This window comes from Photinus pyralis, unplaced genomic scaffold (assembly GCF_008802855.1).
Source record: "Photinus pyralis isolate 1611_PpyrPB1 unplaced genomic scaffold, Ppyr1.3 Ppyr1.4_LG7, whole genome shotgun sequence".
NCBI classification, from domain to species: domain Eukaryota; kingdom Metazoa; phylum Arthropoda; class Insecta; order Coleoptera; family Lampyridae; genus Photinus; species Photinus pyralis.
Genome location: NW_022170738.1, coordinates 33,576,371 through 33,590,982, shown reverse-complemented (window position 1 = coordinate 33,590,982; position 14,612 = coordinate 33,576,371). Strand labels below are relative to the sequence as shown.

Genomic DNA, 14,612 nt, shown 5'->3' with positions numbered 1-14,612 from the left:
TTCGGCTTTTCGTCGCTGCTGTCTTTCGACATCTTTAATGACCCCTTCGTGCAGTTTAGCTCTGAAATATCGTACTCGCAAACTCCGAAAATCGAAGCGCTTTTTACCTATCCAACTGCTGTTTGTAGTGTACGTAGGCAATTATAGAAATTGAGACACCGCACGCGGCAACTAATGTCAATTTTGACGATAAGGACATTTTAATTTAGGTAATTGGCTAATTGCACATAATAAAAAAAGATTGTGAGGTTATAGTGTGTTCACGGAGGTGGTAGCTTAGCCACAGACGGTTTTAGTGAAGTGAAAGTTAGGTTATGTTATAAAATCAAAATGCAGTTATTTAAACCGGCAATTAGAAATATCATTTACAGACAGTTTTGCTTAAGCAAGATCTTAAAACAGACCCACGAAGCTACTTTCGATAAGTTACTGGAAGCTCACATCGACAAAATACTATACAACACTCACCTTTACCGAACGAATCCCAAGTTTAATTTTTGGCGACGTGTTGAGCTGAAAAAACGGGAAAAACAGAACCGAGAGCAGCTACAAAGTGTACAACCTCTGCCGCGTGTTTTAAGGTACTTTTACGATGATCCACTACCCCACGTTTGCAAGGAAACCAAGCCAGAACAGCCCGAAAAGGAACACATTCAAACTCACTTCCCGTTTGCAAATCAGACAATCTCAATTTCGGACGGAGAAGATGTAGCTCCTACCATTGAAATGGATGCCGCTGATCGTACCAAACATGAAATTGAGAGACGACAACACTCCCTTTGGATGCACGATTACGAAAATTACGAGGACGATGCTGATTTTGAAGGTAATCATTTTCAAATAGGCCCCTATTTTTATAATTTCCGAAGTGTAAGTCATTCTAATTAGTATGCCATACTTGAAAATCAGGAAATTATAATTATTGAAGTAGAGGAAAATCGTGTTAGTAATATTGAATGAATTGAAGAGGGAATTCGTATTACTTATTTATAATCCAGTATTGGAAGTCTTAGGTCAATAAGAATAGATTTTCGTTATTGATTTTTCTGCCTCTTTCATTCGATTATGTTATTATTGTTTACAATTTAGTCTCGTCCTATGTTATGGACTTATTTATTTATTTATGCCAGATGTCTTAAGTGTCTCTCATTGTGTCAGAAGTGGTCCAAGTGTATTGTTTGTTATGTGTCACAAGTATTATAAAGTCAAGAAAGTTTCAGGTCAAAAGGGTTTGAACGTTCAAGTGCCTCAAAAGTTTCTTGAGTGTCTCAAATGTTTCAAAGATTAACTTGTTATTGCACTTTCAGAAAGCACTTTAATTAATTCAATAAACCAACATCAAAGAAGTTGGTGAAAGTGAAATTTAATTCAAACTTTAAAACATTCAAATTATAATGAAAGTTGTGCTCTCACAACCGAGAGTAAGTAGCTCTAGGGTCTTCATCGATTGCAAGAAAGGAAAGAGAGCTACTGAAAACCTGCGCGGATATGTGCTTACTTACTCTTTTCCGATTTGCATTTTACAATTACATTATAATAGTTTTCAACCTGTACGACAACATCGGGGAATTTTATCTCTCCCATGATTTTACATTGATATTTAAAATACTGTCCCATTAATATATTTATTACGGCATTCACACTTGAGTCTCACGGGCGAAGAATATACATATTGTGGTTTATAGTTTTGCATTTGTGGTTATAGCCATTTTGGCAAAGACATGACCTGTCGTAATAATAATACAGGATATGTTTGTGGTTTCGAGATCCATCCCATAACAGTATTCACATAGCATAAATATTCAGGAGTCATGAAAAATTATCATTTGGCACTTATGCCGAATAGGATGGTGACAAAATATCTCGCAAAATATTATTGTAAACAAATCCAACAAATAGATTACGCCCCCATGTAAAATAAACAAAAACTCATCACACAAACCGATTACAAAAATCATAATTAAATGTGAAAGTCACTTTTCTGCTTATAGTGGAAAAAATGACACTATTCACTTGTCACCATATTCTCTCTGTAGGTAGCGATTGGACAATTAACTACGGCACACCGGATCCCCGTTCGTCAATCAGCCGCATACCATGCGGCGGCTGTGGAGCTCTACTACATTGTAAAGTACGACTACTCTCAACATACGAGTTAATTGCAAAAAATTCTTGTAGGATACAGCGATTCCCGGATATCTACCTTCGGAGATATTCAAAAACGCGGCCAAACGCGAGGGAGTGGATTTGAAAGCGTTAATCTGCCAAAGGTGTCATTTTCTCAAGTATTACAATCTAGCGCTTCAAGTCAGGGTCACGTCAGATGACTATATAAAGGTCTTGGAGAGTCTGAAAACGAAACGCGCGCTCATTCTCCTAACTGTCGACCTATTCGACTTTCCTTGCTCGCTTTGGCCGGGAATCGTCGACGTTCTGGGTCAGAAGCAGCCGATCGTCATTGTCGGGAATAAGGTGGACTTAATTCCTAGGGATAGTCCGAGTTATTTAGATCGAATTAAAAGCGTCGTATCGAGTACGGTTCGCGAGACCGTTAGCGAGAGAGTTGCGCGGAATGTGAAGCATGTGACGCTGATATCTGCCAAAACCGGTTGGGGCGTCGAGGAGCTTATCACGAAGCTTCATAACATTTGGAATACGCGCGGCGATGTTTACGTGGTTGGCTGTACGAATGTCGGCAAATCGAGCCTGTTTAACTGCCTGCTGCAGTCGGATTTTTGTAAAGTGCAAGCCGTCGACTTGATTCAAAGGGCGACGACGAGCGTGTGGCCGGGCACGACGATGAATATGTTGAAGTTTCCCATTTTGCGGCCGTCCGGGTGGCGCATGTTTGTACGGATGAAGCGACTGCAAGCTTTGAATAAAATTCGAGCGGAAGAAAATAAGCTCAACGTCATGCGGTTGAAGGAGACGCGCGAGATGAAATATGCGACACTTGTAGGTGCGTGAATTCTTTGACGTTTTGCACCTTTTAACGTCACGTTATAGGCCACATTGATCGTACCTTTAGGCCCGGTTTCGAGAATGCCGAAACCGGATCAGATGTTGTTCCTATGATGGCGCACCCGAATACATCTGGTGGAGTTTGTACAGGTATTAATGAGAATGATCCTGTGTACGTTGCTAGTAAATGGTGCTACGATACCCCAGGTGTTGAGCATCCCGAACAGGTATGAGTATAAAGTGTGGTCGGAGTAGTGGCCCACTTCTTGAAAATCTGTACATCATTGTCGGTACAAACGGTCATTAATCACTTTAGTGTACCTATATCCGGTGGGTTATTTTTGGAGATAGACCCTACTTGCTCCACTGGGACCTTGTTCGCTATTTTTTTCCAGATGTGATTTGAAGGTCAGCCCTTGGTCTAACGTGCTGCCCCCTTGCGGGCATCCTCGTGCGGCCCGAACCACTATAAAGGACTAGCCGCTGTTAGACAAGGCTGTAATATGTTTTACCATCGTATGCATCCATCTACACAGGATAGAATGTACTCCCTTACTTTCCATAGCAGTTTTAATCGATTCTAGAGTGGAATTGTCAAACGCCCCTAGAGCTACCTCCTTATAGGAGATCGCCATATCTTAGAGCCTTCTCTCAATCTTCTCGAATGCAAAAAATTACTACATTAGGTACTTAAAAATGAGGGGCCTTGCGGGTGTCTGTATATTAATAGCTATATGGACAGTATGGATATAATTTGGTAATAGTATATTAAAGTACAAGTGTCATTTGACGAAGATTGTCGCACGAGGTAGTTAAGCGGCGAATGCGGCAAAAGCCGAGTGCGACAAGTAGACAAATGACACGTGTGCTTTATACAGAGTGAGCAACAAAGATTGAAGCGTGCCGCTTCAGCTAAATTGGCAATGTGCCGCTCATAGCATATGCTGATTTGATACAAGATACGAAATACGAATAGACGCACGTCACTGTGACAGCGCAGAACGTCATTTTCGTATACAACTCCATACAAAGAAGGTAGTTTTGATATTAATAGGCGGTGATGACGCACGCTGCAATCATTGTTGCTCACACTGTACTATTTTTTCTATTTCGACTTTTATTTTAAATAATAAATATACAAATTATAAATATTGCCTTTAGGCGTTGTTAGGTAATTTTAAACTATCATTCAGTGTATGTTGGTAATAGACACAATTCATTTATTTTCACGTTGGCTAACCGATTCCTGTATTTTCAAACTTCAAACTTTTAATTAGGTATTTGGTCATAATTCCATTTTGCGGCAGTTACGATGAATACGGATGACAAACACGTCTCTTGTACCCCATCGGAGATCCAAGAGATTGCCAATGAAGCGACGTTAAATTTACTGCCTGTAAAATCGAAAGTAAAGTACGAGGAGTACAAAATTTTTGAAAACTGGCTCACCGAGAAGGGGAGTTCAAAAAGTAAGCAAGAATGTACTGCTGGCATATTTTACTACGCTAAGTAAAAATAAAAAAAAGTTCTACCCTTTGGAGTATATATTCAAAATTAATCGGAATTAATACAATCGGTCAAGTTCCTCGTACGTTATTTACACTTTACAGGTTATGTTTAGTTTTGATTTGACGGATACCGTTGACAGCAAAAAAGCAAGGGGTACCAATCCAACAAAATTAAAAAAATAATGCGTTTCTATTTCTTTCGGCATCATTTCTGTCTAGAAACGCACGCAAACTGGGCCAATCAAGTACGGTTTCGGTATTGTTTCCACATCGAAATAGAAAAAATAAAATAACAACCTATAATTTCCTCAATAGTTGTACACGATTTTCGAGTGTGAAAAACCTCTCGGTACTAAGTTAAAGATTTTCTCAGATCATCCATCTCTTGACAACTGAAGAGTTAACGTTGGCACTTCCACGTGATCCAATTCAACCGAAGACGTTTAGCATAAGGCTCGGCCAAACTGTTTTTATAGCAGGTTTGGCCAGGTTGGACTATTGCAGTGGACCTCATTCGATAAAGTATGTATTGCTTTATTACACCTATTCTAAAATTTTGTTTTAAAAACCAGGGATTGTGCTTGTTTTTAAATTTTCGCACTTGGATTTAGGATATTAGATGAGATGCATGCGTGTTTGTCGCGATTAGGACAGTTTGGCATTTGATCATTTAGGGTAAATTTCCTCGTGGTATTTTAAAATAGTGACTGAAACATCACTAAAGTTGTGAAGTAGTGAATTAAGGGCGCTTTTGTTTGTAGAATTACCGTTTTTTGCTCCGAGCTACTACCGATCACCATGTGTTACACCGAGGACGCATCTTCTTTGTACGAAACTTTTTTAGGAAGCGAAATATTTCTGGTACCAAAAGGATCTCCCGAGCGCCTAAGTAAGTGGCCAAATTTAAAGCAGGGCGAACTTTTGCTACATTTACAAGGTGTAAATGAGGATACGTCATGTGGCGACATAGTATTATCGAATGCAGGTAACTCTATTGTGCAATTAACCGCCTTTGAAATTAAGCAATCGTGATTTAAGGATGGATTTCAGTCACTTGTGCATCTCAGGTAGCATTTAAAGCTTGGACTCCAGAAGGTAGAGGAATATATGTGCGTAAATGTTTGCTACCGTTTGCGGTAGCTTTGAGAGGAAAGAAAATACATCACTCGCCAGCGTATGCATCTGATAAATGTTTTTTACCAAAATAAAAATTGCTCGTATAAGAATTTAAATACTTATTGTAAATTTGTTTGTGTACGTCACCCTAGTTGCTCTCTATAGCCGCTCGTACAAAAATAACCTGGTTCTGCGTACTTTGTTCGTTTGGCAACGCTGCATTTGTTGGTAAATCTATATGAAGTTAGGAGCGATCTTGTTAACCAACATATATGTGATTTATTATTTGAGGTGAGTATCTACCTTTTTATACATTCTTTTGCATTAAAGTTTTTAAACTTCAAAGAAAAGTCCAAAATAAAGGTTTATTTCACTCAAATTAACACAGATACAACTTCAACCGAACCATAGATTTTTGTTAAATTACTGAATTACAAGTGAATGACCTACTATTGCAAGAATGCAAGTTTGTATTATTCCAAGATTCGAGAACTAGGTACCAGATAGTACTTACTTTTTCATAATAATATTACATCGGGCACCTGTATAGTGTATTGGCCATCGGCTAAAGCTACCATTTAGCAAACACATACATGTGAAGTAGCATCACACAAATCTCATTGAAAATAATAATAATCAATAAACATTGTTATAACTAAATAATTAACTGGGAAGTATACTCTAGTATGGTGATGTCTATCCTGTTACTCAAGAAAGTAAGTAATGTTTGGTTGCCCTCTGGGATCTCGCTCATTAACACATTTATTTATAACGTTGTTGTTTGTTAGGTATGGATGAACCCCTTAAAATCGAACCAAAACATGAAGAGGAAATCCATTCCTTTCTTCAGGGACACATTTCAGTAAGCAACGAAGTTTTGGTAACAGTAAAGGATGAAGTTACCATCAACACGTGTTCTAAATCTCTTTATAATGTAGTACAGCAACACTCTGATTTTCAATGTCACCTTTTAACTGAGTCTAAAACCTTGTGTAAGGATTTTAAATGTGGTGATTGTGATTTTGAGACGAATTATAAAAGCAGCCTCAATCGACATCTCTTAACACATAAAGTTGCCAAGGATATTAAATGTGCTGATTGTGATTACGAGACAAATTATAAACACCTCTTCAAACGACATCTTTTAAAACATCAAGTTTTTAAAGATTTTAAATGTGCTGATTGTGATTTTGAAACAAATTATAAAAACAATTTAAAACAACATCTTTTAAAACATACAGTTTCAAAGGTTTTTAAATGTAGTAATTGTCACTTTGAAACAAATTCTAAATCCAGTCTTAATAAACACCATTTAAGACATAAAGTTTCTAAGGATTTTAAATGTGGTGATTGTGATTATGAGACAAATGATAAACACTATTTCAAATCTCATCTTTCAAAACATAAAGTTACAAAAGATTTTAAATGTGCTGATTGTGATTACGGGACAAATGTTAAAAGCTACTTCAAGCAACACCTTTTAAAACATAAAGTTTCTAAAGATTTTAAATGTGCTAATTGTCCCTTTGAGACCAATTTTAAATTCAATCTTAAAAAACACCTTCTAACACATCAAGTTTCTAAGGATATCAAATGTGCCGATTGTGATTATGGGACAAATACTAAACACCTTTTCAAACGACATCTTTTAACACATCGAGTTTCTAAAGATTTTAAATGTGGTGATTGTGATTATGAGACAAATGTTAAACACTACATCAAACTTCATCTTTTGAAACATAAAGTTACTAAAGATTTTAAATGTGCTGATTGCAATTATGAGACAAATTATAAAAGCGGCTTCAAACGACATCTTTTTTTAAGACATAAAGTTATTTCTAAGGATTAAATGTGCGGATAGTGATTATGGGACTAATGTTAAAGGGTACTTCAAACAACAAATAGATTTTTGATAAAGAAGATTTTGAACACATTGTTGTTGGCAGGTATGGATGGAGATAATGGCACACTACCCATTAAAGTCGAACCAAAACATGAAGAGGGAATCCATTCCTTTTTTCAGGTACACATTTCAATAAGCAACGAAGTTTTGGTGACAGTAAAGGATGAAGTTACCATCAGTACCCAGTGCTCTAAATCTCTTTGTAATGAAGAACTACAGCAACACGCTGACTTTCAACTTCACCTTTTAACTCGGTGTAAATCGTGTCTAAGGATTTTAAATGTGCTGCATGTGATTTTAGGTCAAATTATAAAAGCAGCTTCAAACGACATCTTTTAAGACATAAAGTTTCTAAGGAATTTAAATGTGCACATTGTGACTTTGAAACACAATATAAAAACAATTTAAAACAACATCTATTAACAGATAAAGTGTCTAAGGATTTTAAATGCGCTGATTGTGATTATGGGACAAATTATAAACATGTCTTCCAACAACATCTTTTAACACATAAGGTTTCTAAGGATTTTAAATGTGCTACTTGTGATTATGGGACAAATTATAAACACCTCTTCAAACAACATCTTTTAAAACATAGAGTTTCTTAGGATTTTAAATGTTCTACTTGTACTAATAATAAACTTATTTTCATGCATGTTTTAATATATAATAATAATTAATGCGTTGAGGACTACGTGGCAGTGGGGCTGCAGTGCCGATAACAGAGCTTGTCGGATTCCAGACGACCCCCAAATGGCACCAAGACTGTGACTTTGATTTGATGAGTCATTCATGAGATAGAGAAGGGGCTCTTCCCTGGGCGGGATAGCTTTATTAGAATCGTCAGGACGCTTGCAACACAAAATTATTGTAAATAAAGTTCCGATTTTATGCCCGTTTTTTCTTTCACGCCAACTGTAAACGGGGCTTTAATTAAAATTGCTCGATGTAGACCGAGCTTTAACCTAAAAACATTTTCCATTGAGTTAGAAAACTAATGGAGGGAATATAATGGTAGAGGGGGTAAGAATTTTTGTAGACGGAAGTTGCCACAGATAGAGGCCACTCGCGTGGATAGGTTCCCGTGAAGGTACATTTTGACCGACATTATTTGACATATGAAAACGCGGGTCCTGTCACTGTCAGTTTTCCACCAAATTCAAATTTTATTAAATTTGCCATTTTAAAGTACCTATATAATAATTTCGGATCGGTTTGTGCTCTGGTTTATATAAATAACTAAGCCGCATAGTGTTTTTATCACACGCAATTTTGTGAATTGAGAATGATTAGCTGCGTATCATGCAAAATTTCTCATAAAGGGAAGAAACAGAGCATTTCCTTTCATCGGTAAGACATGTCATTTATCATGTTGTAGGCGAGGTTGTAGGTACCTAGTTTATGTTTCTTAGTTTTCCAAACGAACCAGTACTTCGAGCAAAATGGTTGTCTAACATTTGTAAATATATCTCAGGAACAGCTCTCGAAATTTGCTTTTGTGCTCACAACGCTTCATTGACTGTGATTTCGACCAAATGTTGCACCGGAAAATATTTATCAAATATGCAGTAGGTACTATCAAAACTTGTTTTTACAGCTAAACGTGTGAGTTTATATATTAGGTGTAAGTTTTTTTACGAGTGCGGATACATTTTGAGACCAATAAAACAATAAAGTATTATTGAATCTCTCTGCCGTTGTAATGAACCTGAGACCAACCAGTCAATTGTAGGTAGCTATTGATCAACACAGTGAATTTAATGGGAGTGGGAGTTGTCAAGTTGTAGTGGCCTTAATTATGCTACAGGAACACATCGATGTATATTTAGATTTGTAATCAATGATTATATTAAATCTGCATACAAGCATTTGATTCCCTCCATTAGTTTTCTAACTCAATGGTCACCCTAGTTGCTCTCTATAGCCGCTCGTACAAAAATAACCCGGGTCTAAACCTACGCATGGTGGTTGCACTGTGTTCACAATATTGAACTTTTCAAGATTCACCACTGAATGTCTGTTTGGCAATGCTGCATTTGTTGGTACATCGATATGAAGTTAGGAGTGATCTTCATCTGTCAACCAACGTGATTATTTTGAGGTGAGTATCTACCTTTTTATACATTTGCTTTTGCATTAAAGTATTTAAACTTCAAAGAAAAGTCCAAAATAAAGGTTTATTTCACTAAAATTGACGCAGTTACAACTTCAACCGAACTATAGATTTTTGTTAAATTACTGAATTACAAGTCAATGACCTACTATTGTATTATTCCAAGATTCGAGAACTATAGGTACCAGATAGTACTTATTTTTTCATAATAATATCACATCTGGCACCTGTATTGGCCATCGGCTAAAGCTACCATTTAGCAAACACACACATGTGAAGTAGCATCACACAAATCTCATTGAAAATAATAATAATCAATAAACATTGTTATAACTAAATAATTATTAACTGGGAAGTATGGTGATGTCTATCCTGTTACTCAAAAAGGAAGTAATGTTTGGTTGCCCTCTGGGATCTCGCTCATTTATCCATTTATTTATAACGTTGTTTGTTAGGTATGGATGAAGATAATGGCACATTACCCGTTAAAATCGAACCAAAACATGAAGAGGAAATCCATTCCTTTCTTCAGGGACGCATTTCAGTAAGCAACGAAGTTATGGTAACGGTAAAGGATGAAGTTACCATCAACACATTGTGTTCCAAATCTCTTTATAATGTAGTACAGCAACACTCTGATGTTCAATGTCACCTTTTAACTGACTGTAAAACCTTGAGTAAGGATTTTAAATGTGGTCATTGTGATTTTGAGACGAATTATAAAAGCAGCCTCAATCGACATCTCTTAACACATAAAGTTGCCAAGGATTTTAAATGTGCTGACTGTGATTACGAGACAAATTATAAGCACCTCTTCAAACGACATCTTTTAAAACATCAAGTTTTTAAAGATTTTAAATGTGCTGATTGTGATTTTGAAACAAATTATAAAAACAATCTAAAACAACATCTTTTAAAACATACAGTTTCCAAGGTTTTTAAATGTAGTAATTGTCACTTTGAGACAAATTCTAAATCCAGTCTTAAAAAACACCATTTAAGACATAAAGTTTCTAAGGATTTTAAATGTGGTCATTGTGATTATGAGACAAATGATAAACACTATTTCAAATCTCATCTTTCAAAACATAAAGTTACAAAAGATTTTAAATGTGCTGATTGTGATTACGGGACAAATGTTAAAAGCTACTTCAAGCAACATCTTTTAAAACATAAGGTTTCTAAAGATTTTAAATGTGCTAATTGTCCCTTTGAAACCAATTTTAAATTCAATCTTAAAAAACACCTTCTAACACATAAAGTTTCTAAGGATATTAAATGTGCTGATTGTGATTATGGGACAAATTCTAAGGACCTCTTCAAACGACATCTTTTAACGCATAAAATTTCTAAAGATTTTAAATGTGCTAATTGTGATTATGAGACAAATGATAAACACCACTTTAAATCCCATCTTTTAAAACATAAAGTTAGTAAGGATCTTAAATGTGCCGATTGTGATTATGAGACAAGTGTCAAACGCTACTTCAAACAACATCTTTTAAAACATAAAGGTTCTAAAGATTTTAAATGTGCTAATTGTCACTTTGAGACAAATTTTAAAGCCGATCTTAAAGAACATGTTTTAAAGCATAAAGCTTCTGAAGATTTTAAATGTTCAGATTGTGATTATGGGACAAATATTAAACGCTACTTCAAACAACATCTTTTAAGACATAAAGTTTCTAAAGAATTTAAATGTGCTAATTGTCAATTTGAGACAAATTTTAAATCTGATCTTAAACAACACCTTTTTAAGCATAAAGCGTCTAAGGATGTTAAATGCGCTGATTGTGATTATGAGACAAATGATGAACAGCCTCATAAACAGCCCTTCAAAGGACATTTTTTAAAACATGAAGATTCTAAGGATTTTAAATGTGCTGATTGTGATTTTGAGGCAAATTATAAAAGCACCTTTAAACAACATCTCTTAACACATAAAATTTCTAAGGATTTTAAATGTTCTACTTGTGGTTATGGGACAAATAACAAATACCTCTTTAAACTACATCTTTTAAAACATAAAGTTTTTAAGGATTTTAAATGTGCTGATTGTGATTATGAAACAAATTATAAACACGTCTTCAAACAACATCTTTTAACACATACAGTTTCTAAGAATTTTAAATGTGGTGATTGTGATTATGGGACAAATTATAAACACGTCTTCAAAAGACATCTTTTAAAACATAGTTCCTAAGGATTTTTGTGGACTTGTGAACTCGTCTTCAAACAACATTTTTAAATACATAATTAATGTGAGTCCTTTGTGAAGGGACTGGCAGCCAAGCCGTGGGTAACTGACTGTGCCCAGGTCAGACCGCATTTCTGCACTGCACTGATGGCTGTGGGAATCTCAATGGATTTCAATCTTAGCAATCTTTCCTGGGCTCATCATGGCAGATCTTTTTTTCTGTTGAACAAGATAGGTACATTGAATAAAGTATATGTGTATAATATACATATTTACTAGGTTTTTGATTCATTTGTTTGATACTGTAGACTAAATAAGTACTTACTACAAACTAATTGTAATCTTAGTAACTCTTTTTTTTTCTAAGATTTTGTTAAATTTACTTAGAACATATGTCTACTTTTAAATGACAAAACCTACTGCAGGACGCCCAATTTTATGCAACCAAAATATCTTCTTAAACAGGTTAGAACACCAACATTTCAGAATCAAATTTTAAGAGCAAGAGAGAGAACAAACCAATACTAGATATCAGTAACAGTATTGGTTTCCATCATAACTTGTCGAATAACTGTTCTGGTTCCTACCGGGATCACTATACCGACATATGCAGCGTGCCTGATGAATATACATAAGAATATGAGACATCCAAAACTATAAGCCGTAAGCCAAACATATGCACATTCATCGGACATTTTCAACATATGTACTTTTCGACATTCTATGGAAATACAAAATCACGCGTAGAATGTGCGTGTTATATTCAATCATTAAATATATGTATTTTTCTCAATGTCTTCTATGTGGGTTAGAACAAAATCGGGAGAAAATAGTGCTTGTGATACCCTCACAACCACTCATTTCTTTTAACACATATGTAACACCCTGTATATGCCCATGCACAACGTCACCGAAATGGAAAAGTACCTTTAGCGTACATTGTGACAGTACGCATCTTGGATGCACGTTGTGTTTGCTTCATGTCGACCCCGTTTTCAGTAATAGAAGGTAAATCGCATAAAGTACTAATAATGCAAACATGTTTCTAAATTAAACGTACGTAAAAACTTTCAGGAATTCATTTTAATATTGAAGTTTTCACGATGCATGAGAATATACTGAATTCCGCCTATATTTAGACGGTTTGGCAAGGCTGCATTTCAGTTCAAGAGGAAGGTTCAAGATTTCAGTTGATACATTTTAGGTAATAAGTATCTACCTTTTCTTCACATTTGCTTTTGCATTAAAGTTTTAAAAGATAAGCCCAAAATAAACGTTTATTTCATATGTCATGATGTTCGCATTTCTTTATAACGTTACTGTTGTTAGGTATGGATGAAGATAATACACTACCCATTAAAATCGAACCACAACAAGAGGAAGAAATCCATTCCTTTCTTCAGGGACAAATTTCAGTAAGCAACGAAGTTTTGGTGACAATAAAGGACGAAGTTACTATCAGTACACTATGTTCTAAATCTCTTTATAATGAAGAAGTACAGCAACTCTCTGATTTTCAATGTCCCCTTTTAACTCGATGTGAAACCGTGTCTAAGGATTTTAAATGTGCCAATTGTGATTTTGAGACAAATTATGAAAACAGCTTCAAACGACATCTTTTGAAACATAAAGTTTCTAAAGATTTTAAATGTGCTAATTGTCACTTTGAAACAAATTTAAAATCCAGTCTTAAAAAACACCTTTTAAGGCATAAAGTTGATAAGGATTTTAAATGCGCTACTTGTGATTATGGGACAAATAATAAATACCTCATCAAACTACATCTTTTAAAACATAGAGTTTTTAAGGATTTTAAATGTGCTGAGTGTGATTATGGGACAAATGTTAAAGACTACTTCAAGCAACATCTTTTAAAACATAAAGTTTCAAAAGATTTTAAATGTGCCAATTGTTATTTTGAGACAAATTCTAAATCCAACTTTAAAAAACACCTTTTAACACATAAAGTTTCTAAAGATTTTAAATGTGCTGATTGTGATTACGGGACAAATACTAAACACCTTTTCAAACGACATCTTTTAACGCATCGAGTTTCTAAAGATTTTAAATGTGGTGATTGTGGTTATGAGACAAATGATAAACACTACGTCAAAGTTCATCTTTTGAAACATAAAGTTACTAAAGATTTTAAATGTGCTGATTGCGATTATGAGACAAATTACAAAAGTGGCTTCAAACGACATCTTTTTTTAAGACATAAAGTTATTTCTAAGGATTAAATGTGCGGATAGTGATTATTGGACTAATGTTAAAGGGTATTTCAAACAACAAATAGATTTTTGATAAATTAAAACAGATTTTGAACACATTGCTGTTGGCAGGTATGGATGGAGATAATGGCACACTACCCATTAAAGTCGAACCAAAACATGAAGAGGAAATCCATTCCTTTTTTCAGGGACACATTTCAATAAGCAACGAAGTTTTGGTGACAGTAAAGGATGAAGTTACCATCAGTACCCAGTGCTCTAAATCTCTTTGTAATGAAGAACTACAGCAACACGCTGACTTTCAACTTCAATTTTTAACTCTGTGTAAAACCGTGTCTAAGGATTTTAAATGTGCTGCATGTGATTTTAGGTCAAATTATAAAAGCAGCTTCAAACGACATCTTTTAAGACATAAAGTTTCTAAGGAATTTAAATGTGCACATTGTGACTTTGAAACAAAATATAAAAACAATTTAAAACAACATCTATTAACACATAAAGTGTCTAAGGATTTTAAATGCGCTGATTGTGATTATGGGACAAATTATAAACATGTCTTCCAACAACATCTTTTAACACATAA

At 35.1% G+C, this 14,612-nt stretch overlaps 2 protein-coding genes and 1 long non-coding RNA gene across 4 annotated transcripts; all 3 read left to right on the top strand.

Moving 5' to 3' along the window:
* The first annotated feature begins 82 nt into the window (after positions 1–82).
* On the top strand, positions 83–5,701 carry LOC116176648 (nitric oxide-associated protein 1). The gene is made up of 7 exons (XM_031495361.1): positions 83–826; positions 2,037–2,131; positions 2,179–2,959; positions 3,007–3,188; positions 4,843–4,991; positions 5,231–5,454; positions 5,508–5,701. Exons 1-7 carry the CDS (start codon positions 331–333, stop codon positions 5,675–5,677), a joined length of 2,097 nt encoding a protein of 698 aa, XP_031351221.1. The 5' UTR covers positions 83–330; the 3' UTR covers positions 5,678–5,701.
* A 34-nt stretch (positions 5,702–5,735) lies between these two features.
* LOC116176650 (gastrula zinc finger protein xLCGF3.1-like) lies at positions 5,736–8,344 on the top strand. Of its 2 annotated transcripts, none has more exons than XM_031495366.1 (2): positions 5,736–5,876; positions 6,374–8,344. In XM_031495366.1, exon 2 carries the CDS (start codon positions 6,376–6,378, stop codon positions 7,432–7,434), a length of 1,059 nt encoding a protein of 352 aa, XP_031351226.1. In that variant the 5' UTR covers positions 5,736–5,876; positions 6,374–6,375; the 3' UTR covers positions 7,435–8,344. The 2 variants fall into 2 exon arrangements, with proteins under 2 accessions (XP_031351226.1, XP_031351227.1); XM_031495367.1 differs by lacking the exon at positions 5,736–5,876 and adding an exon at positions 5,885–6,301.
* A 3,332-nt stretch (positions 8,345–11,676) lies between these two features.
* On the top strand, positions 11,677–13,520 carry LOC116177355. The gene is made up of 3 exons (XR_004146657.1): positions 11,677–12,806; positions 12,873–13,002; positions 13,128–13,520. It is a non-coding gene; the product is annotated as an uncharacterized LOC116177355 (long non-coding RNA).
* The last annotated feature ends 1,092 nt before the right edge of the window (positions 13,521–14,612 follow it).